Source organism: Diospyros lotus, chromosome 1 (genome assembly GCF_014633365.1).
Source record: "Diospyros lotus cultivar Yz01 chromosome 1, ASM1463336v1, whole genome shotgun sequence".
In the NCBI taxonomy this organism is placed as follows: domain Eukaryota; kingdom Viridiplantae; phylum Streptophyta; class Magnoliopsida; order Ericales; family Ebenaceae; genus Diospyros; species Diospyros lotus.
The window spans coordinates 2,750,631-2,772,777 of record NC_068338.1 but is presented as its reverse complement, the minus strand read 5'-3'; the positions used below and the strand labels follow the sequence as shown (position 1 = coordinate 2,772,777).

Sequence of the window (22,147 nt, the reverse complement as noted above, 5' to 3'; positions counted from 1 at the left end):
ATCAACAGGCAACATAAAACTTGTCAGATCAAATAGCATGAATTTTGGATACATGTTAAGTAAATTGTTATTATAAAACTTGATCCCATCTTGTGGGATTGAGACTTGTGATTGTTGTATTTAAAGTTGGTTTTCTGTTGCTACTTTTTGTTTTTTGGAAGAGCCAGGAAATGTGTGGTGATGTCTTCCTCAAAGCAGATTGGGGCATGTTAATGTTTTCTTAAGCTTTGTTAAAAAGACTTACTCTCTGAGATGCACATTTAGTATGAAGCTTTTTGATGGAAGGAAAATTGTCATTTTGTGAAATGTTCTCTAGAAAAATTTGTTCTTTAAATTTTTAGTTAAGAGTTATGCACTAACAGTGAGATCAAGAAATGAAAGTTCACCCCAACTGATGCTATATATTGTTTAAGAAAAGTGTTCCAGTTGGATAATGCTTGAAAAGCAATGTAACTGCCCTAAAATTAAATGTTGACTTTTGGTCTGATACTCCTTTTTTTGACTCTTCAGGTTCCAATTGGAGCAGGGTCCCAATCACAAGATGCTCCTGCTCAACTTCCTCCGGCATTCAAGAACTTTTCAATGTCTCAGAAGGAGAAAACTCTTGAGGAACTCGTGCAGGATCGTTGGCTCTGTTCAACCTCAGATGGCAACATTGGGCTTGGTCTTAGATCCTTTCTTGATCTGCGTGGTTGGTTCCAAAATAATGATATTCCTGCATGTGAAGTCTGCAATGAGGCTGGTATTAAGGTAGTCTTTCCCCATCTTATCTGTCAGATACAAGGAATACTGTTTGGTGAAGTTGTTTTATTAGTTGAAACTGCTCATCCTTAGTTATGTACAAATGGACAGAGGTTCAGTTTGAATATCTGAAACCATATTCCAACTTGAACCTTTTCTTTGCACTACTTATGCTTCCTGATAATCCAAAAGATTGGCTGTCATACATGATAGCAATAATCTGATGGAAGGAAAACGTTTCTGCAAAAATACCTATAACATAAATTGATGCATGGAAGTATCGAAGCATATTGAAGTTTGAGTGGTTATGTAGCTTTGCATTTGAATATGTAATAGAAGCTATTCTCCTCAATTCTAATAAGAATAACCCCATCCTACATTTGCCAATGCTATTGACTTGGTTTCTTTTGCCCAAATTTTGATTCTCTATATTTATTGAAAATAAAAAAGCATGTTGAAGGTTTAATATTCCAAGATGTTTTTTAATGGACAAACAGTTGATAAGCCATATAAATTTATGTTAGAACTAGAAAATAAAAGAGACCATTTAGCTTAGCATAATTACATCTCTTATTGTCTCATTTCTGGTCAATTAAATTAGTGACTCGTGATATAACATATGAATCATTTATCCCATTATATGAGGTCGATTATGTGAATTCTACCTAGCCAATCATTTTATTTATGATTTTATCTTTTTAAAGGCTTTTATAATTCAATAGGGCAATAATGGGGGAGGGTTTGGACTAAGGACCTCTCCCCCATCCCCATTCTTGTTGGGTAATGGGTATCCATATTCGATAAATTCCATATTATAAAATAGCTAAAATTTTATAATTTAAGTAATTTCTTGAGATTTTTATACTACTTTTTGACTTCACTTGCTGCGAGTAAAAATAATAATAGAAAAGATAAAGATGCTCTCTATTTACTAACTAGAGGCTTTTTGATGAGATGTTAACAATTTAACATAGGATCATAGTAAGTAAATGCCTCGAGTTCATGTCTCACTGCTAACCCAATAGTTAAATACTTGCATATGTTTAGGTTAGTTATGCAATGAAGTCTGACCCCATGTGAGGGGGTGTGTTTGAGAGTAAAATAAGAATATAAAAGTTAACTTGCTATTTATTTGTTTAAGCTTTTAGATGAAATAATAGTTTAACAATTTCATATCACTCATTAGTGTCATGACCCCAAGGGCATATTAGTAATAATAGATTACATGTATTTTATTTTTCCTTTGTTGTACTTTAGGTTGCTATAATATTGTTTGTACCTTCAGTTTGTTACTAACTAAAAGGATGTAACAACCTATAAATAGGCTAAAGTAGGAGAGATTAAGGCATTGTTGAATGAATTGAATCATGTTTTTGTTGTTGCCTAATTATAACAATTAAATTTATTGTCTTAGGGAACAACCAATGTAGAGTCCCAGGCAGAGCCCCAAGGTCCAGGGTACCAGGCTTAATCCGTTGTCTGGGAGAGCCGAGGCTTCGGGGGTTTCTGGATGAATCTTCGGGGTCTTTGGGATGCAAGTAGTGTCTGCAGTACAAAAGACAGTTAGGAGACACGTAGAGATCTTCTCGACGCGGGCCCTCTGATGCTTAAGTCAGACAATGTTGTCTTGAAGCAGGAATGCAGATGTGTATATGTATGCATGCGTGTCGTATGTTCTGTTATATGTTTTGTTTAGGAGTCTTCCAGGGATTGCCTCTCGAAGGGTTCTGTATGGCTTAGGGCCTGAGGTCTTAGAGGGCGAGTAAAGGTCTTGGCCAAAAAAGGTCTGTTTATCGTGAAATAGGCGGCTATTTATAGACACTTAGTGGTGGGACCCACATAACATGTGGTATGCGGACGAGAATCTCCCAAGCCTCCGGGGAAGATGCATTGGATGAGGCCGGAGGGTCTGGAGGTATCCTTGGGGTTGAAGTCCCCTGATGAGTATTCTTCGGATGGGTTTGAAGACTCTTTAGAACCATCAGGTGGCTTGGACCCAGAAGACTTTGAAGTAGTCTTGGGCCTTGACAATGCTGAGGCTTGACCTTCCCAAAGACTCCGGAAGACTCTTTGGGGTCATCAGAGTCTACTCTGAATCCTTTTGTGAATTTTTGGGAATTTTGATTTTCTTAGGGCACCCCACAATAATGGCTCCCCACTCTTGTCTTTGACTGCAAGGCAAAGGGAAGAGTAAAAACGTGGGTGCCCGACATCTGAAAACTGGGACATGGGTTGGCCCAAATTGGCTGTTGGATATGAGTCATCGAAGGGAAAGTCTCCGGGTGACTTTGGCGATGCTTGGGCTTTCGAAGAGTCGGGCTATAAATAGGCAGTGGTCCTCCACAGGCCACATTTTTGCCTTTCTTCCTGAAGAGCTAGAGGCATCTGGAGCTCTTGAAGAGTCTTCCGACCCTCCCGAAGACTTTATTTTCCAGAAAACTAACACTTTAAGGTAAACCCCGATGGCTTCTTCTCAACTCTCTTTCGACCCTCAAACAGGCATGTCGGGCCTTACCGAAATCACCATCTCTCCTAGGCTTCAGCAGTCAATGCTAAGAGGCAAGATCGTAGGCGACATTGCACAATCTTATCGCATCCCGTGATCGTGGAAACCAAGGGGTCCTAAGGCAACAGAATATATGGCCACAGTTACGGGGGCAGGATAGCAATTTATTTGGATAGCTTAAGAGAGGGGCTTAGGCTTCCACTGCACCCTTTTGGGATGCAATTTTTGGAGAAGGAGATGCTAGTGTTGGCCCAACTTCACCCAAATGGTTGGGCTGTGCTAACAAGATTTTCTGTCCTATGCAAGGAGCGTGTACTGTGTTCGGACAATAAGAGGAGAGAGAATTTGTGACTCTCCAAAAAACAATTAATAAGGTTAGCTGTTTAAGAGCGAGCCACAAAAGGTGGACGACTTTGAGACTAAGTGGCTGGTGGTTTGGCCGCCTCGGGGTTGTTGGAGATCGTCACGATTCTGGCGCATGGAGGAAATAAGCGCAGTGTGCAAGTGGCCGAATGTGGATTCGTTGGTGAAGGAGCACCAAGAAGAGGTTAATAAACTGGCCCAAGGGGGTCCAGTGGCCTTGTCTGACATATTTGTTGACGAGTGCCTTATTGTGGCAGGATGAATGGTTGTTGAGGAGGACAATAACGTCGATTCCTTGGGATCGACTAAGTTTGAGGGGGCTGCTTCCTCATTATCCTCTTTGTCGGAGGATAGTGGAGAAGGAGATGATGAAGAGGTGGATGTGGTGGGAGACAAGGATGTGGTAGGAGAGGAGGAGGAGGAAGAAGGGTGCGAAAGGGAGACAAACCCTCCTAAGGGTGCTCACCTTGCCCCTTTTCTTTTTGCTTACTTCTGCTTTGGGAATGCGCTAATGACCTGCTATTTTTTGTAGAGATGAGGCGGTTTCAGAGGTTAGCGCTGGGTAGGATGGTCGAGTCCTTACAGGAGACTCGAGAGGAGACACCGCTATAGATTACTCCTGCTCCCCATTCTAAGGAGATCGAAGAAGGGGAGATCCCCCTGGTGAGACGAAATAAAAGAGCCAAGGTGGATGGAAAAGGCACGAGCGCTGTAGGGGGAACCACAGAGCCTTTGCTTGAGTACTTTTTCGACTTCCCTCCATTAAATCTTCCACCATCCCCTTAAACTTTTGGTGGGTATTTTGAGGAAGGAGATTTACCGAACCCAACATCACTACTGAGCCCAAGGACCCAAGCCACTTTAGAGGCCGCTAGGCATGCAAGGGCAGTAGAGGAGGAGGCTGAGGCACAACGGGAGCATGCCCAATTGGAAAGGTATCACAACCAGCATCGAACTATTTGCAATGTACCGTTCTCGCAACCCACAGAGCGCCCACCCCGTCGGGAACTGGACTCGGAGTTTATGATACACCCACCATTGCTACCTTCCTTGGGACCTATCCACTAGGGAGAGGTGCGCCTTCGACACTGACGATTAAAGGGGCGGGGATTCCAAGTGTGCCCAAGGCTCTTGGACACAAACTCAATTAAGGAGCCTGGTGTTGGGGCAAGGTTAATCTATGGGGGATGCATGTTGGAGGCCTTGAATGCTGCGGAGCAGTGCCTGGTTGAGGTATGGAAATTTTAAGACTTTTTTGGCACTTATGCCTTATTATTGGATGAGGCTATTGATTTTAATTTTTGCTGGCAAGGGATACAATGATAGGTATTGCTATTGCGAATGCTCGGGTCGACTTGGCCAAGGTTGAGGCGGACAAACAAAAGTTTATTGAGGAAGGCCTACGCCTCAGGGATCAGTGAAGACTTTTGGAGCATAAGGTTAGGGACCTCAAGGGTTATTGGGGCTGAGCCCAAGGCCTCAAGAGAGATCTCGAGAGAATAAGGGGGGAGAGGAGCTCCCTTAATGAGGAGTTTGGGCGAATAATGGGCAAGCTGGAGGTGTAACAGAAGATCGAGGCAGTCCTTCGGGCTGCTAACGGCTCTCTAATAGAAGAGCATCGCCATGCCCTAGAGGAGAAGAATGATTTGCAAATTCAACTCTAGGAGGCATAGAGAAAAGCTGTGGAGATTGCCCACCGGTTTGAGGAGGTAGACACAGATGCTATCCGTGCGACAATTGTGAGGGAGTACTAGCTCTCTCATGTATGCCACGTAGAAAAAGAAAGCTATGCCACAGGCTTCATAAAATATGGCTTCTACTTGGCCCCCGGGGATATTTGGAAAGGACGTGCCCGGGAGATGACTTCTTGAGGCTTATCTACTCGGCGGAGGCAATTAAGGGTGGCGCCCCTGACTGGCGAGAGCTTGGAGACTTGAATCCAAAGGTGCCAGGGGACTACCTGAATGCCGAGGTGAAGGATTTGCCTAACCCTACGAGTCCATGGAGTCGTATGATTTTTCACATGTTTTTATATTCATGTCAATCAAACATTCTTCTAGCATACCTTTACAATCCTTACAACTGAGGCAATCCACTTGTCTCTTAAGAAAGTATTCTATTTGAATGGTTAATATGCTATTTTTATATGTGATTTAAGTATTGTTGGAAGAAGAAAGAGATAAGGAAGAGGCTGGATGGATAAGGGTCTAGAGTGTGTAAAAGATCACAACAAATTGAACTAACAAATAAAGAAGAATAAAGGATGAATGTAATCTTGGAATAAACTAAGGATATCTAAGTTGTATCAATCCAAATTTGTAAATTAGATTAGTTAATGGTTGTTGTTATCCATTCCTGTAAAATAGGAGAGTTTGTAGGAGATTTTTTAGGTGTTTTTTTTGTATATAAGTTTTCCTAAATCAATGAAGTTGGTATGGTGGAAGATTTTGCCATTCCCCTAACTAATTCTTTCATGGTATTAGGGCCACGTTCTTGTGGCACCTGATTTCTCGTTTCCTACTCCATAAAGGAGTCTTAAGTCCATGGTATGGCTGAAAAACAATCGGCTAGTGAGACTTCTACCACTAATCCTCCTCCAATGAAGGGGATAGTCAAGTTCCAATTGTTCCAACAACCATTGAAAGCTACTCTCTCTTGATCACTCAACACAAGCTGAATGGAATTAATTTTAGAGAATGGTCCCAGTTAGTCTTGTTAGTTGTTCGAGGAAAGGGGAAGGTAGGCTATCTAACAGGTGTAGTTTCTATAAGCCAAGCCCTGAGACAACAACCTATGGCATATGGGAGGCCAAGAATGCCATTGTTATGGCTTGCTTGGTTAATTCCATGGAACTGAAGGTTGGAAGGACCTACCTATTTTACAAGACAGCTAGTGAAATTGGAAGGCAGGCCAAGAAATCTATTTAGACCTAGAGAATACAACCCAATATTTTCAGATCCTGTCACTCATTCGAACCACAAGACAAGATGCAAATTCAGTTACTGAGTACTATAATATTTTAACAGAATTGTGGCAAGAGATGGATTTGTTTTATGAGATTACATGGGAGTGTTCTGCTAATGGAAAAAAATATGACAAGATAGTGGAAAATGAGAGTGTTTTTGACTTCCTACATGGTCTAAACTTAGACTTAAATGAGGTAAGAGGCAGGCTACTCGGGACAAAACCTTTTCCATCCATAAGAGAGGTCTTTGCAGAAGTAAGACGAGAAGAAAATAGGAAGAAGGTGATATTATCTGATTGAGGACACTCCAATAATGAGGTCTATACTCCAACCTCAACCTTGAATATTTCTTGAGGAAAAATACCCATCACAGCTAAAGGTGAGTCTAAAAAAGAAGCAGTGTTGTGACCACTGCAATAGGTCTTACCACCATAGAGAAACTTGCTGGAAAATTCATGGAAAGCTAGCAAACTGGAAGCCAAGGAATCGAAGGAAGGGAGGACAATTCGGAGGACAATCTACCTACATGGTAGAGGCTAAAAAGGGGAATCCAACAAACTTCACCTACAACAGATCAATTGGAGGCTTTATAGCAGCTATTAAGCCAAACCAAGGTGATAAATTTGAAAATCCACACAACACTAATCTAATGGTATCCCTAGCAAAGCAAGGTAATGCTAAATACTCCCTTATCTCTCAAAAATTTTGTACAAGCTGTTGGATCATAGACACTAGAGCATCAAATCATATGACAAGCTCTCTTAGTATGCTGTCCAATTATGAACCTTGTGATCAAAACATTACTGTTTTTATGGTTGATGGTACAACATCCTTTGCAAAAGGAAAAGGGACAGGTTGTGTAGTAGGAGTAACTCTTAAATCAGTACTATATGTACTTGATTTAAAGCGTAATTTGCTATTAGTTAGTAAATTAACTAAGGAAAAGGGATGTTTGGTGACATTCTTCCAATCTTATTATGTTTTCAGGACCTATCCTCAGGAAAGATGATTGGCAGTGCTGAGGAGAAAGGAGGACTCTATCAAACTCCCAAGATTGGATCATTCTATTGCAGTTAGGTTGCCTATTCAATCTTCTTTATCTACTATTTCAGAATTAGAAATAATGTTATGGCATCAGCGTTTAGGACATCCTAGTTTTGAGTTTCTTACACTTTTGTATCCTTCTTTTTCGAGCAATAAAATTCAAGATTTCCATTGTGAACATTGTATTCTTGCAAAACAGACCGAAAGTCCTCATCCTAACTGTATCTATACACCTTCAAAACCTTTTCATTTGGTTCATAGTGATATTTGGGGACCAGCTAGAACTCCAAATCTCCCTAATACTCGATGGTTCATCACTTTCATAGATGACCATACAAGGATTAGTTGAGTTTTCTAATGAAAGACAAATATGAAGCCTATCTTGTTTTTAAAAGGTTTCATCAAATGGCGCAAAATGTCTTTCAAACATCAATTCATGTGTTGAGGACTGACAATGGCCAAGAATATTTTTCAAATGAGTTTAATAAGTACTTGATTGAGTATGGTATCATTCACCAAAGCTCATGTCTTTATAGCCCTCAACAAAATGAGATTGTTAAAAGAAAGAACTGCCATCTCCTTAAGACAGCAAGGGCCCTAATGTTCACTCATTCAATTTCAATTTTTTATTGGGGAGAAGTTATATTGACATCTGCTTCTCTCATCAATAGACTCTCCTAAAAAATTCTAAAGTTTTAGACTCCCCTAAATGTCCTTGAAGCTTTTCCTCATCATACTCGAGTCTTAAACTCTCTTACTCTTAAAGTGTTTGGATGTACTGTTTTTGTACACAACAACCAACCCACTTAATCCAAGCTAGATCCTAAAGCACTCAAGTGCATTTTTGTGGGTTACTCTCTTACTTAGCAGGGGTATAGATGCTACAATCCTATTACCCGAAAATTCATTATTTCTTGTGATGTCTCTTTTATTGAGAATCAACCATTCTTTCAGAATCATTCTCAACAAGAGAACATCACTAAAACAGAACACCATTGGGACCCAATGATGCCTACTCTAGATTGTTCCACTTCCTTACCTATTCCTAATGTTGAACCATCCCAACCTATACCTGAATGTTGTTAAGCACCTATTTCTCTTGTCCAAAACCATCAAGGGGGAGAGAATAAGGAAAACCAACTTCAGGAGGATGATAAGGTTCAAAGTAAACCACCATTGATGGTTTACTCAAGAAGACCTCGTGATCCTCAGCCAACCATATTATCTGAACCAAGGATAAGTCTAGAAAGAACAACTACAAGAGATGTTGAGGCTCCTAATACTAATAGAGAAGAAGACAAAGGAGGGAAGAAAGAGTATGATCTTGATATCCCAATTGCTTTAAGGAAAGGGGTAAGATCTTGCACTAAACACCTTATTTCAAATTTCCTAGGATACTCAAAATTATCTCCTTAGTTCAAATCCTTCACAGTCAATATTGATGATGTGGCTATTCCTAGTGATATCTATCATGCACTACAAGAGGAGAAGTGGAAGGTAGTAATCATGGAAGAGATGCAAGCCCTTGAAAAAAATGATAGTTGGGAGATAGTGAGACTTTCATATGGGAAGAATATAGTAGGCAATAAGTGGGTGTTCACAGTGAAGTACAAACTAGATGGAAGTATTGAAAGGTACAAGGCAAGACTTGTAGTTCAAGTCTTTACTCAAAGTCAAGGCCTTGACTATGAGGAAACATTTGCACTAATGGCTAAATTTAACTCTATTCGGGTATTATTATCATTGGCAGTGAAGTTAAACTGGAGACTACATCAATTAGACATAAAGAATGTGTTAGCATTTGGAGATTTCAAGGTGACATGGGTTTCCTAAAATCAATTTAGGAAATCTTGCCTAAACTGGTCTTAGGATACTTTCCTAAGTGTACAGTTGCTCTTCTTTCCTATTGTATAGTTTCCTATTGTATAGATTGATTACTTTCCTTTTTATGTAAATATCTCTTCTATAAAAGAAGAGCTCGTGTAATTGGATGATTAAGAGAATAGAAAAGAGTTTTTCTTCCATTCATTACATGGTGTCAGAGCCGCCACAACCTACAAACCCTAGTGCCTTCATTGCACCCTTTAGCGCGATTGTGTAGGGAACAAAAGGGAATGATGAATTTGGTCCGGTAACGCTGAAGATGGCATGTGATTTATTAGATAACATGCAGTTAGAACATCTCCCCAAAATTTGGTGGGGAAGATTGGCATGTAAAAGGAGCGTTCGTGTTGTCTCAATAAGATGGCGATTTTTACGCTCAATAACACCATTTTGTTGAGGTGTGTAGACAAGAGGATTGATGTAGGATGCCATTAGCAGTCATAAAGGTAGTAAATTGAGAAGAAAAATACTCAGGGGCATTATCACTATGTAAGACACGTATAGAAATTCCAAACTATGTTTTTATTTCAGCATTAAATGTCTGAAAGATAGAAAACAACTCAGACCGACTCTTCATAAGAAACAACCAGGTGCAATGAGAAAAGTCATCAATGAAGGTAATGAAATATGAAAAACCAAGAGTAGAATTGACGCGACTGGGCCCCCATACATCAGAGTGCACAAGGGAAAAAGGAGGCTTAACCTTATTATTGACCCGACGAGAAAAAGAATTACGAGCGTGTTTACCACGCTGACACGACTCACAATTAAACATGGACAATGATGAAAAACTAGGAACTAATTTCTTCAGTTTGGAGAGGTTGGAATGACCGAGACGATAGTGGAGAAGATTTAGGGAAATGGCACTAGTGCAAGCTACCGACGAACTAGGCACAACAAGATGATAATGACCCTGTGACTCATGCCCGATGCCAATCGTCTGCCCCGTACCCTAGTCCTGAACACAAACAGAGGTAGGAGTAAAAATAAAAAGAACAGTTAAGGGTTTTGGTGAGTGGGCTAATTGAAATCAAATTAAAAGGACTATCAGGAACATATAAAACATAATTTAATGAAAAGACGAGCTGGGTGTGATTTGGCCGATCCCTTTAACTGCAGTTTTAGTACCATCAACTAGGGTAACAGTAGGTAAGGTATTTGAATAGGTAAGTGAGGAGAAAAGAAGTTCATTACCACACATATGGTCAGTGGTGCCAGAATTTATAATTCAAGGACTAACAGATGAGCCTTGAGCAACACAAGCAATGAGATTACTAGGATGAGACTGCTAGGTGGCCTGGAACTTGAGGAAGGCATCATACTTAGTTGCAGACATAGGTACCCATTGCAAACCTGGTGGAGATTGAGCAGGACTAGGATCGCTCTGAAATACATGAGTTGCATTGGTAGATGATGTAGGTGGAGCAGGTGGATGATTATGTTTCTTCTAGCATTTGTTCTCAAGATGTCCCAATTTCTTACAAAAGGTACATTGTGGACGTGGACGACTATTATTGCGTCTTCTATTTTCTCCTAAGGTGGAAGTTTGAGACACAAGAGGTGAAGATTCGACTGGAGGAACAATATGAGAAGAAGAGGACATACCATGCGCACTTGTCATATTCAACAGCCATTTAAAAGAGCCCTTCATGGTAGGACTAGCGGAGTTGGTCAAGATTTGATGCCTGATGGCGTCAAACTTTGGTTTTAGGTTGAAGAGAGCAATTACCATAAAAAATTTCTCTCGTTGAGCAATCTGTTCGATACGGGTCGTAGTAAGAGGAAGAAAAGCATCAAATTCTTGCATGAGAGCCCGAACCTGCCCCTGATAAGATTTCATGGATGACTCCTACTTGAGATTCTTGATATTAGAGACCACAATGTACAAATGTTGGATGTTATTTGTATAACACTCTTTAGCTTCCTTTCACACATCAACACAAGTTTCAAAGGGGCGAAAGAGCTACATGATGGACGGATCAATAGTTTGCCATAGGAGGCTACATAATTGGGCATCAACTTGTTCCCATCTAGCCCGATTAGCTTCTGGCACACTTTCAGCCTTTGTGGTAAGATGATCTGCTTGGCCTTGCCCTTTGAACCACATTTTAACAGAGGCTGCTCACGAGAGAGAATTGACAGACCCTATCAACTTTACAATGGTAATATTAGTTGTCCCAAGATTGGAGACAGTAAATGATTGAGAGACAGTAAGGACAATAGATGCCGAAGTGGGAGTAGCACCAGCCGAAATCGCGTCATTGAGATCAGACATGGCGAGGACTTTGATATCGGAAACAACTTGAGGGGTCGTCAGAGATCAGATTTGGAGAAGTTGGAGAGAAGTGACCAACAGATGCGCTGTCACGCATCGATGTGTGGAGGTAGAGGCAACGCGTGGTGGTGGCGCATGAGGGCGCGTGGGTGGTCCATCGGTGGCGGGTCTTCGACGGTCAGCTGATCTGATGGCGGCGAACCCTAGGGTGGTGGCGGTGTTAGCAAGTGGTGGCCAGACAGTGGTGTTCTGGCATGGGCAGTGACGGTGATGGCTAGAGTTTGAAGGTCGCTGGAAAAAGATACACAACGACGGCTAGGGTTTTTCTCACCGGTGGATTTGATACTATGTGAGAAAATAATTATGAAAAAAAAACTTAAGAGATTAGTCTCTCTTAGCTTGTTATTTATAATGGGTATAATGGGCCTTAAACACCTACGGACTTAACCTATGAGGCTTAATCTAATTATAAATAATTACAAATAAGACACACACAGATAATAATTACAATACATACAATTATACTAATAATTTTAACAGGTCTCCTTACATCTACAAGCAAATGCAGCTTATCCAAGACGCTCAGCATACACTACCCTTGGATCTTGGTCTAGGTATGAATCTCACGTATGATACTTTCTCTTCTGATGGTCCTATTTTTGATGATTTAGACCTACCTATTGCAGTTAGAAAGGGGGTTAGGAGCTGTACACAATATCCCTTGATCAATTTTCTCTCCTATCATCGTCTCTCCCAAAAGCATAAGAGTTTCGTAGTTCCCTTAGATTCAATTATCATTCCTAAGTCAGTAAATGAGGCATTAAAGGATCAAAACTGGAAACAAGCTATGTTGCAGGAAATGAGTGCCTTAAAAAAGCACCATACATAGGATCTTGTGTCCAGACCTAAGGGGATCAATCTGGTCGGGTATAGATGGATTTTCAATGTAAAATACAAGGTTGATGGCACCCTAGAGAGATATAAGGCCAAGCTGTTTGCTAAGAGATACACACAATCTTATGGAGTCGATTATCTTAAGACATTTGCTCCAGTTCCAAAATTGACCACGATACGCATCCTCCTCTCATTGGCAGCCTAGTTTGGATGGAATCTACAATAGCTAGATGTAAAAAATGCATTTCTCCATGGGGATTTGGAGGAGGACGTATATATGGAATTACCAGGGTTCAAGAAGGGAATGAAGCGCAGGTATGTCAGCTCAAGAAAGTTGTAAATGGGCTTAAGCAGTCTCCTAGGACTTGGTTTGGACGGTTTTCCAAAGCTATGAAAGCTTTCGGGTATGACCAAAGTAGGGGAGAACACTCTCTCTTCATAAAGCACTCCAAAGAAGGTAAAGTGACAGTTCTGTTAGTATATGTAGATAATATGATTATCACAGGCAATGATAAGGAGGAGCAAGGAAAACTCAAGGAAAGGCTGACCAGGGAATTCGAGATCAAATACTTGGGGGTTCTCAAGTATTTTATGGGAATTGAAGTTGCTTATTCTAAAGTTGGGATCTTTCTTTCTCAAAAGAAGTATGTGCTGGATTTGTTGGCAGGAACAAGGTTAACAGGTAGAAAAGAGTCTAAAATCCCTATTGAACCTAACAGTAGGTTGTAAAACAACCCTAGCAGCCAATCGGTGGACAAGGGAAGGTACCAAAGACTTGTTGGAAGGTTGATATATCTCTCCCACACAAGGCCTAACATCGCTTTTGCAGTTAGCCTTGTGAGCCAGTTCATGCACAGTCGAATTGAGGAGCATATGCTTGCTGTAACAAAGATTCTAAGTTACCTCAAGGCCACTTTAGGTAAGGGAATTTTATTTAAAGCAGGGAATGAGCTGGACATCAAGGGTTTCTCCGATGCTAACTATGCTGGGTCTATAACAGATAGGCGGTCAACAAGTGGTTATTGTGTTTATCTAGGCAAGAACTTGGTGTTATGGAGGAGTAAGAAGTAAAGTGTTGTAGCAATATCAAGTGCAGAAGCGGAATTTAGGTCTATGGCCCTTTGCCTATGTGAAGTTTTGTGACTAAAAATTATCCTCGAAGACCTGAAGATTCAAGCCCAAGGATCAATTGGGCTTTAGTGTGATAACCAATCAGCAATCAGTATGGTCCATAATCCTGTCCAACATGACAGGATTAAACATGTTGAGATAGATCGACATTTCATCATCGAGAAGTTGGAAGCTGGCCTAATTCAGTTACCCTATGTGCCATCCGAAATCAGTTTAGAAAATCTTGCCTAAGTGTACAGTTGTTCTTCTTTCCTATTATATAGTTTCCTATTGTATAGATTGATTGCTTTCCTTTTTATGTAAATATCTCTTCTGTAAAAGAAGAGCTCGTGTAATTGGATGATTAATAGAATAGAAAAGAGTTTTTCTTCCATTCATTACAAAATGCCTTCTTAAATGGTGAGTTGGAGGAAGAAATTTACATGCGAATACCCCCTGGTTTTGAAAGAGATGGCACAAGGGGAAAAGTATGCAGGCTCAAAAAGTCCTTATATGGCCTTAAGCAATCACGTAGGGTATGGTTTAAGAGGTTTAGTGACACTCTAAACTAGCTTGGATTACAAGCAAGGGCCAACAGATCACACTCTCTTTACAAAGATAGAATTTGATGGAAGAAGGACAATCCTAGTAGTCTATGTAGATGATATAATCATCATCGGAGATAACACACAACAGATTGAGAAATTGAAGCATCAACTAAGGTAGGCATTTGAAGTAAAAGAATTGGGAGAATTGAGATATTTCTTAGGCTTGGAAGTTGCTAGAAGTAAGGAGTATCTTCATATCACATAGAAAATACACCCTAGACTTGCTAAAAGAAACATGCAAGCTTAGGGTTGGCAATAGTTTGGTTTGGTTTCGATTTTTTCCAAATCCATAACCAAACCAAACTTAAACTACTAAAACCAAAACCAAACCATTACCCATTGGTTTTAAAAATTAAAAACCATAACCAAATCATTCGGTTTCAGTTTTAACCATGATTTTTTTAGTTTGATCCATATTAACAAACAAAGACAAACTCTTGTAAATAGTATTCATAAAAATTTTTGATAACTCCACAACAAAGAAAGACAAACTCTAAGAGCAACTCCAAAGAATACACTATTTCCAACGCCAACTTCAATTTGGCGCTGAAGAGCTCTCCAACGAATACACTATTTTTGTGTTGGGTACAATTTTTAATCGCCAAATTTGGTGTCGAGTGAATAGTATATAACGCCAAATTTGGTGTTATACTATTCACCAACACCAAATTTTTATTTTATTTTATTTTCAATTTTACCCCTTTTTGTATAACTTCAAAACAACTTATTCCCTTTATATCCTTTATCACTTTTATTATATTTGTATATTTTGATTAATAAATAGAAATATAAATTAAATTGTTATAAAAAATATATACCGATGTAAATATTTTATTAAGATCTATAAAATGAGTATAATATTGAATATATTTTATAAATATCATGTTAATATAAAATAAACTATTTTTGTTTATGTATATGAAAGTTTTTTATTTTAATAATTACTTAATAGAAAGAAAATATTCTTAATTCAAAAACTCAATAATATAATAAAAAGCAATAACATTTCCATTAACTTAAATTAAAAATACATGATGAAAATATAAAAAAAGTTTAAAATAAAAACAAAACCATGGCTTAAAAATAAAATGCTTTCTATTCTTATATTATGCTAAGTTAAATAAATTAATTTATATTTATTAAATATTTACTTATAGAATATTTTTTAAAGATTCTCTTTTACACCAATTTGGTGTTACACATGGAGACAACACCAATTTGGTGTTGAAAATTTTGGTGCAAAACACTGTATTAGCGCTCGATTTGGTGTCCAATGTTGGAGTTGCTCTAATAAAGCTACCTTCTTCTTGCATAAAGTTACAAATTAACTTCAAGCTTCTTGGATATAATTATTTGATTAATAAAAATAAAATAATTTAAGATTAGGTTTTATTTTTATTTGTTAATTACTTTATAAATATTAAATATTAAATATTTTATATATTTGTAATACATTAGTTAAAATACTTGTAAAAAAATGCATTAGTCAATATATATATTATGTATATATATAATATATTAAATAAATAAATATCTATTATATATATGTATATTCAGTTTGGTTTGGTTCGGTTACCTACACATTCGGTTCGGTTTCGGTTCGGGTTTTGATTTGGATTTAGTGAAAACCATAGCCAAACCATACTTATTAAAACAATGTTCGATTTTTTCCCAAACCAAACCATTACCTAGTCAAACGGTTTTTAACCGTGTTGACCGGTTCGGTTTCGATTCGGTTCCCTACGGTTTCGGTTGCAATTGCCATTCCTAGGCAAGCTCGGGTGTAAGCCTACAAGCACTCCTCTCGAGCCTAATTGGAAGAATAGAGAAGAAACTAATGAAGAGTATCAAGTTGACAGAGGGAGACTTCAACGCCTAGCAGGGAAATTAATCTACCTATCGCGCACATGGCCAGATATTGCACATCTGGTAAGCATAATCAGTCAATTTATGCACTCTCCAAACAAAAGACATCCTGAAGCTGCCTATCATATTCTCAGGTATCTCAAAGGAACACCCGGGAGGGGGTTGATGTTCAAGAAGAGCAAAGAAAGAGGAATCATGAGTTATGCAGATGCGGATTGGGCTGGATCCATTGAGGGTAGCAAATCCACATCAGGGTATTGCACCAAGCTATGGGAGAATTTAGTGACATGGAGAAGCAGCAGTGCAAAGGCTGAATACAGAGCCATTTGCACAGTGCATTTGTGAGCTAATTTGGATAGAAAAATTAATGGAAGATCTTTCTATGCCTATGACCTCTCCTAAGCTACTTTACAGCGACAAAAAGTCAGCTATAAGCATAGTAAACAATCCGATATAGTATGATTGGATCAAACATGTCAGAATTGATAGGCATTTTGTCAAAGAAGAGATGGAAAGAGGAGACATAAGTCTTACTTGTGTTTCTATTGAAGATCAAGAAGCAGACATCTTGACCAAAGCTATGGAAAAATAAGGATTTGAAGTGCTTAGAGGCAAGCTGAAATGGTGGATATATATTCACCAGCTTGAGGGGGAGTGTTGGAAGAAGAAAGAGATAAGGAAGAGGCTGGATGGATAAGGGTCTAGAGTGTGTAAAAAATCACAGCAAATTGAACTAACAGATAAAGAAGAATAAAGGATGAAAGTAATCTTGGAATCAGCTAAGGATATCAAAGTCGTATCAATCCAAATTTGTAAATTAGATTAGTTAATGGTTGTTATCCATTCCTGTAAAATAGGAGAGTTTGTAGGAGATTTTTTAGGTGTTTTCTGTATATAAGTTTTCCTAAATCAATGAAGTTGGTACAGTGGAAGATTTTACCATTCCCCTAACTAATTCTTTCAAGTATTCATCCCATTTTTTATGCCTAGTGTTGTCTATGATGAGCTCATATGCTCTGGCAAAATAAAAAATAGCTTTACCCTCATTATTTCTTTTTCAAAAATCTGTAACTTCCATGTACATCTCTATCCATTTCATTCCCTACCCACATGACCAATGAAGTCCCCTTCTATAATGATTCTTCTTTCCTCTAGGTATTTCTGGTATCTACCCTAAAGTTTTTTTAAAAATTTTGCCTTATCTAATTTCTTTACCTGACTTGCAGTGCATATGCACTAACAATATTCATTGTTTCTTTCCCTAGAACAACTTTATTTGCAATAATCCTTTTTGCTATTCTTTACACATCCACCACTCCATCCTTAAAGTCTTATTCATAATAATCCCACTCCATTCTAAATATAAATTCCAAAGTTTATATTTATTATTTGTCAAGACTTTTAGCCTTTGCTTCAACCTGTCTTGTCTCTTCGAGGCACATAATATTCTCCTAATAATCATGTCCACCACTTCCATTGATGTTCCTGTCTAAATCATATAATATTCCATGGTCCAATCCTTGATTTATGATCTTGGACTAACCTCTTTATTCGCATTTGTTCATGAAAATGCGAGAACCCCTTGCAAATTTAACACTTCATCCGAGGGTTGATAGCAACCCTAGCTCTCTTTTCACTAATCTTGGCAATGCAATTCAGCAATATTAAGTTTACACCCTGATAATTTTCCATTTGTTGATTATATTGTTTGATCTGATGAATTTAATGCTGGCTGTCAATTGATGCAGAACAATCAAAACAAAAAAGATTGGAGAAGAAAGTAAGAATAGAAGAAAATCTCAGTAAAGATGTAGAAGAAGCTAAGTTGAGAGAGAGAGAGAGAGAGAGAGAGAGAGAGAGAGTAATCAAGGAGGGAGAAAATCAATAACAATTGTAATAAATAATTAAAGGTGTGAATTTTTTGAATACATTGTGTGCCTATTTATAGGGAAAATCTAATCCTGCTATATAACATGATTATGAATCCTATGTGAATCTTATGATAACTATAATCATCTAATCAAAATAAAGATAACAAGATAAAACCTAAATCTAAATATAATCTCTAAAATCAAAATATGGAACTTATCAGAATATCCCTATCATCGACCTAATGCAATTCCCACTTGTTTGGGCTTTGGCTTCAACTGTAGATGGGAATCCATTGGCGGAGTTTAGTGACTCATGATATATCTATTGAAAAAAAAATGCAGTTTTAGTTTTGGAAGAACAAACCTTGCCCGTGGATTCTTATCTACTGTTGGTCCCAAGCTCAAAGGGTTGCATTAGGTAGCCAACTGCTGTGCAAACCTAGTCGGATCAAACGAACATTAATTCTAAGTCGGCCTCGCATGGTAGGATAAAGGATGTTGTTTAATCACTGTAATCTTGTCTTTCATCTCTAACCAAGTGAACACTGGAGACACCAAGGAAGCTTTTAGTTGACACTGTTAAAATCTTTTACATCTCACTGTGATTCGCAGGCGGAGTTGTGTGAGAATGAAGGTTGTACTGTTCGAATGCACGGGTATTGTGTAAAAAGGAAGTTTTCCCGAGTGAAGGTATCACTTTAGACCATCATGGCCATGAGAAATCAGCTAATTATCTCAGAAATTAAACTAAATTGCTAACTCTATGAGATGCAGGCTGAAAGGGTTTGTCCAGTTTGTGGCACTCCATGGGTGCATTCCGTATCCAAAGTAGAAGCTTTGGATGAAGATGATGAGCCAAATGGATCCTCTCAGGACCAGCTTCCTCCTGGACCTGCTACGAGAAAGAGGGTTAGAACCTGCAGAAATATTGATTCCAGTGCTCTTGGATCTAGTTCCTCTCAAGCTCCAGACCCAGCCCCAGCCCCAGATACAAGGAGAATGACGAGAAGTTCTGCCCGCCTGAGATAAAATATGTTTAGGCTTTGCACTTTTAGTGGGGGAACTTGTCAGAACTATCCTGTTTACTCTGTTCCTAGAGATTACCACCGTTGTAGTGGTTGTATATCATTTCGTTAATGGTTATTATAACTAGAAGATGAGCACAATTGTGCAGCTGTGTAAATGGTTGGCAGTTGCAGGTTGTTGGCTAAAAGGGATTTTTGGGTTAAAAGAGGGGGGTGGGGGGGTGGGGGGGCGGGCGGCATTAGAAACTGCTATTATGAAGGTGTGATGGTGGTATTGGCTATTGGCCACATTTTCTCTAGCTAGTTAGTCGCAGCAGGATGTTCAGTTCTATTGCCTACTTTTGAGATGGGCACTCAATTCACTGTTGTTGATATTGGTGGCCTCTTCACCTGTCGCTTCAGGTGCAGGTGGAATTATATATATATATATATATTTGCATTAATCCTACCCGTGGTGCCTCTCGATGTAACTCCTTGTTCTCCTTGTAATGAATTCGTCGTATTCTATTGCAACCATTTGGCATTCTTGGATTTGTCAATAATGAGTGAAAATTAGGTTAAATTTCCCAGAGACTGCCCTTAGAGGTTTAGTTGAATAATAATAATAATTTGTGCTTTCTAGGTTAGTTAGAAAGGGTAAGTAAGTAAATTAGTGATTTAAAACAGCTAAATTAATTTGGTTTTAAATTCATAAATAATTATAAGAGGAGCACTCAAAAACAATCGACAATTACTGACCTGACCTGAGAGCTGACTAATTATTACTATTAGTGGAGGGAGGCACTGCCAAAGAAAAACCCAAAACGGCATTTCATGCTGCCATTGTTGGTTGGTTGGTATTGACTCTTGACTTTGTCATTCATTCCCCCCCCCCCCCCCCCCCCCCCCCCACTCCTTTTTTTTTTAATAATCAATCACTGATAAGAGAATAATTCCCCAAAGCTGTACAAACGTCCACCACAACGCCACCCATCATCTGACAGATAATTATGTAATTATTATTATTAAGGGTTCGTGATGATGGTTTGTAGAGTAATTAATTGTACATGAATGAGTGAATGAATGAGGGTGTTTTGCTTAGCCATTTGACCACTATAATATATTTATTAAAATTTAATTAGTTTAAATATTATAGAACTTAACGCTGCTGTAATAGCATTTTAGAAAAGTTGACTCTCAAACTTTTCTGAAAATATTGTTGAGAGCTTATTTTGCTGACAAAGTTAATTACAATTTTACCCTAAAATAACTCAACTATTTCCAATTTTTCCCCCTTAAACATTAGTCTCTCTCATCCCTTTGCCTTCATTATTGCAACTTCCATTGTCAACCTTTATCATCGCAGCTTCCATTTTCGATTGTCACCTTCATTGTCGATCGCTACCTCCTCTATTTTTGTATATATATATATTAATATTAATGTAAATTGTTATTATTATCTGAATACAATAATTAAATTTATTTGCCTTAGATAATAACTTGACAGAGCCCTAACAAGAAGAAAGAGGTCAGGAACCACTTGAGGAGATTGGCAACAAGGGGCTCGACTCGTTAGCTAGGGGAGCAAAAGGGCGAAGCACTAGAAGAGCGGGAGGATCTGCAAGACAGAAGACAGTTAGGGGGCCCATGGGGATTTCTTTTGTGCAGACCTTTTGATATCTAAATCAGTACATGTCATGAAGAAGTAAAGATATAGTATGATGCAGTATGTACTATGAGGAGGTGCACAGATGAGTGATATGAGTGGACCTTATAAATGGACCCCTCATGCGAGTGATACAAAAAGATATATAAAGAGATTTTGCAGCTAGGATGGCGTGATTGGGACATGTAGTTGGCACGTGACACGTGGATGCAGGAAGTGCGAGACTTTCTCGCTGCACTCGTTGGTCCTGGGGTTAGGCATGCATAGAAGGCCTTAGTGAGAACCCGCCCCCCCTTCTTTGGGAAGGGTCCTGGGAGGAATGAGAGTTTTATGAGACTAGCTTGATTGCTATGTGGCAACAAGGGGTGAGTTAGGTGACCCAGAAAGTTATTGGAGATTTGATCGAGTGCTTACACGAATGCCCATAAAGGTCATCCGCGGGTACCTGTGAAGGAGAGGCTTGTGGCATGGTGTAAGGCGCAGCATGAGGCGTGAGCATACTAGGGTGCATGAAGGCTGGCTAGGTGTGGCATTGGGTCGTGCATAAGGGGCACTAGGTGCAGTTGGCATGCGGATGAGTCTTTGGGGCTGGGTCTCCAGATAAATCTCCAAGGCTATGTGTAGGTTTTTTGATGACCCATGTGCAGTTGCCTGTTAGTGCCCACATGCGGGCGAGCGAGTTGATGAGGCTTTGGGTTGTGTAGTTGTGGATCATGCAAAAGAGTGTTCGGGGTCGCGTGAGCATGCTGGGGCGCACGAAGGTTGGCTACGTGTGGCACAGGAGGCGCTAGGTGCGGATGGCATGCGAATGAGTCTTTGGGGTTGGGTCTCCAGATAAATCTCCAGGGCTGTGTGCAGGTTTTCCAATGACCCATGCATGACTGCCTGTTGGTACCTGCGTGCGAGCGAGTGAGTTGATAAGGCTTTGGGTCACGTAGTTGTGGATCGCGTGGAAAAGTGTTCGAGGCCATGTGGTTGCTGTAGGCGCGTGAGAGGCCTCATTTGGCAACCAAAAAGCCCCAAGCAAGGCCTTGGCCACCCTATTTATAGGGCTGGCTGCCTTGCCCCCTTTTTCTTTTTTTGACTTATTTTTATTTATTTATTTATATTTATAATTACAATTATTAATTTAGGCCTTTCCTTTACTTCGGAGAATGGTACCCCAACAGATAATTGTTTGGCCATGACATGTTTTTCGAGGGTTTTTTTGAGAACTTATTCGAGAGAATTATCCTGAAAGTTATGCTACAACAATTATTAATAATATTTTATTAATTAAATTTAAATTTAAATATAAAATATTATATTAATATATTTTTTAATAATGATGTATAATTTATTAATATGTAA

At 39.1% G+C, this 22,147-nt stretch overlaps 1 protein-coding gene across 3 annotated transcripts in view; it reads left to right on the top strand.

Moving 5' to 3' along the window:
* Positions 1-19,689, top strand: part of LOC127809770 (uncharacterized) — a 53,313-nt gene extending 33,624 nt beyond the window's left edge. For all 3 annotated transcript variants that reach the window (XM_052348841.1, XM_052348833.1, XM_052348850.1), the window contains exons 5-7: positions 511-750; positions 18,740-18,817; positions 18,902-19,689. In XM_052348841.1, coding sequence (XP_052204801.1) covers positions 511-750; positions 18,740-18,817; positions 18,902-19,156 — 573 coding nt within the window. In that variant the 3' untranslated portion in view covers positions 19,157-19,689. The remainder of the gene's footprint in view (positions 1-510; positions 751-18,739; positions 18,818-18,901) is intronic.
* Positions 19,690-22,147: the final 2,458 nt, after the last annotated feature.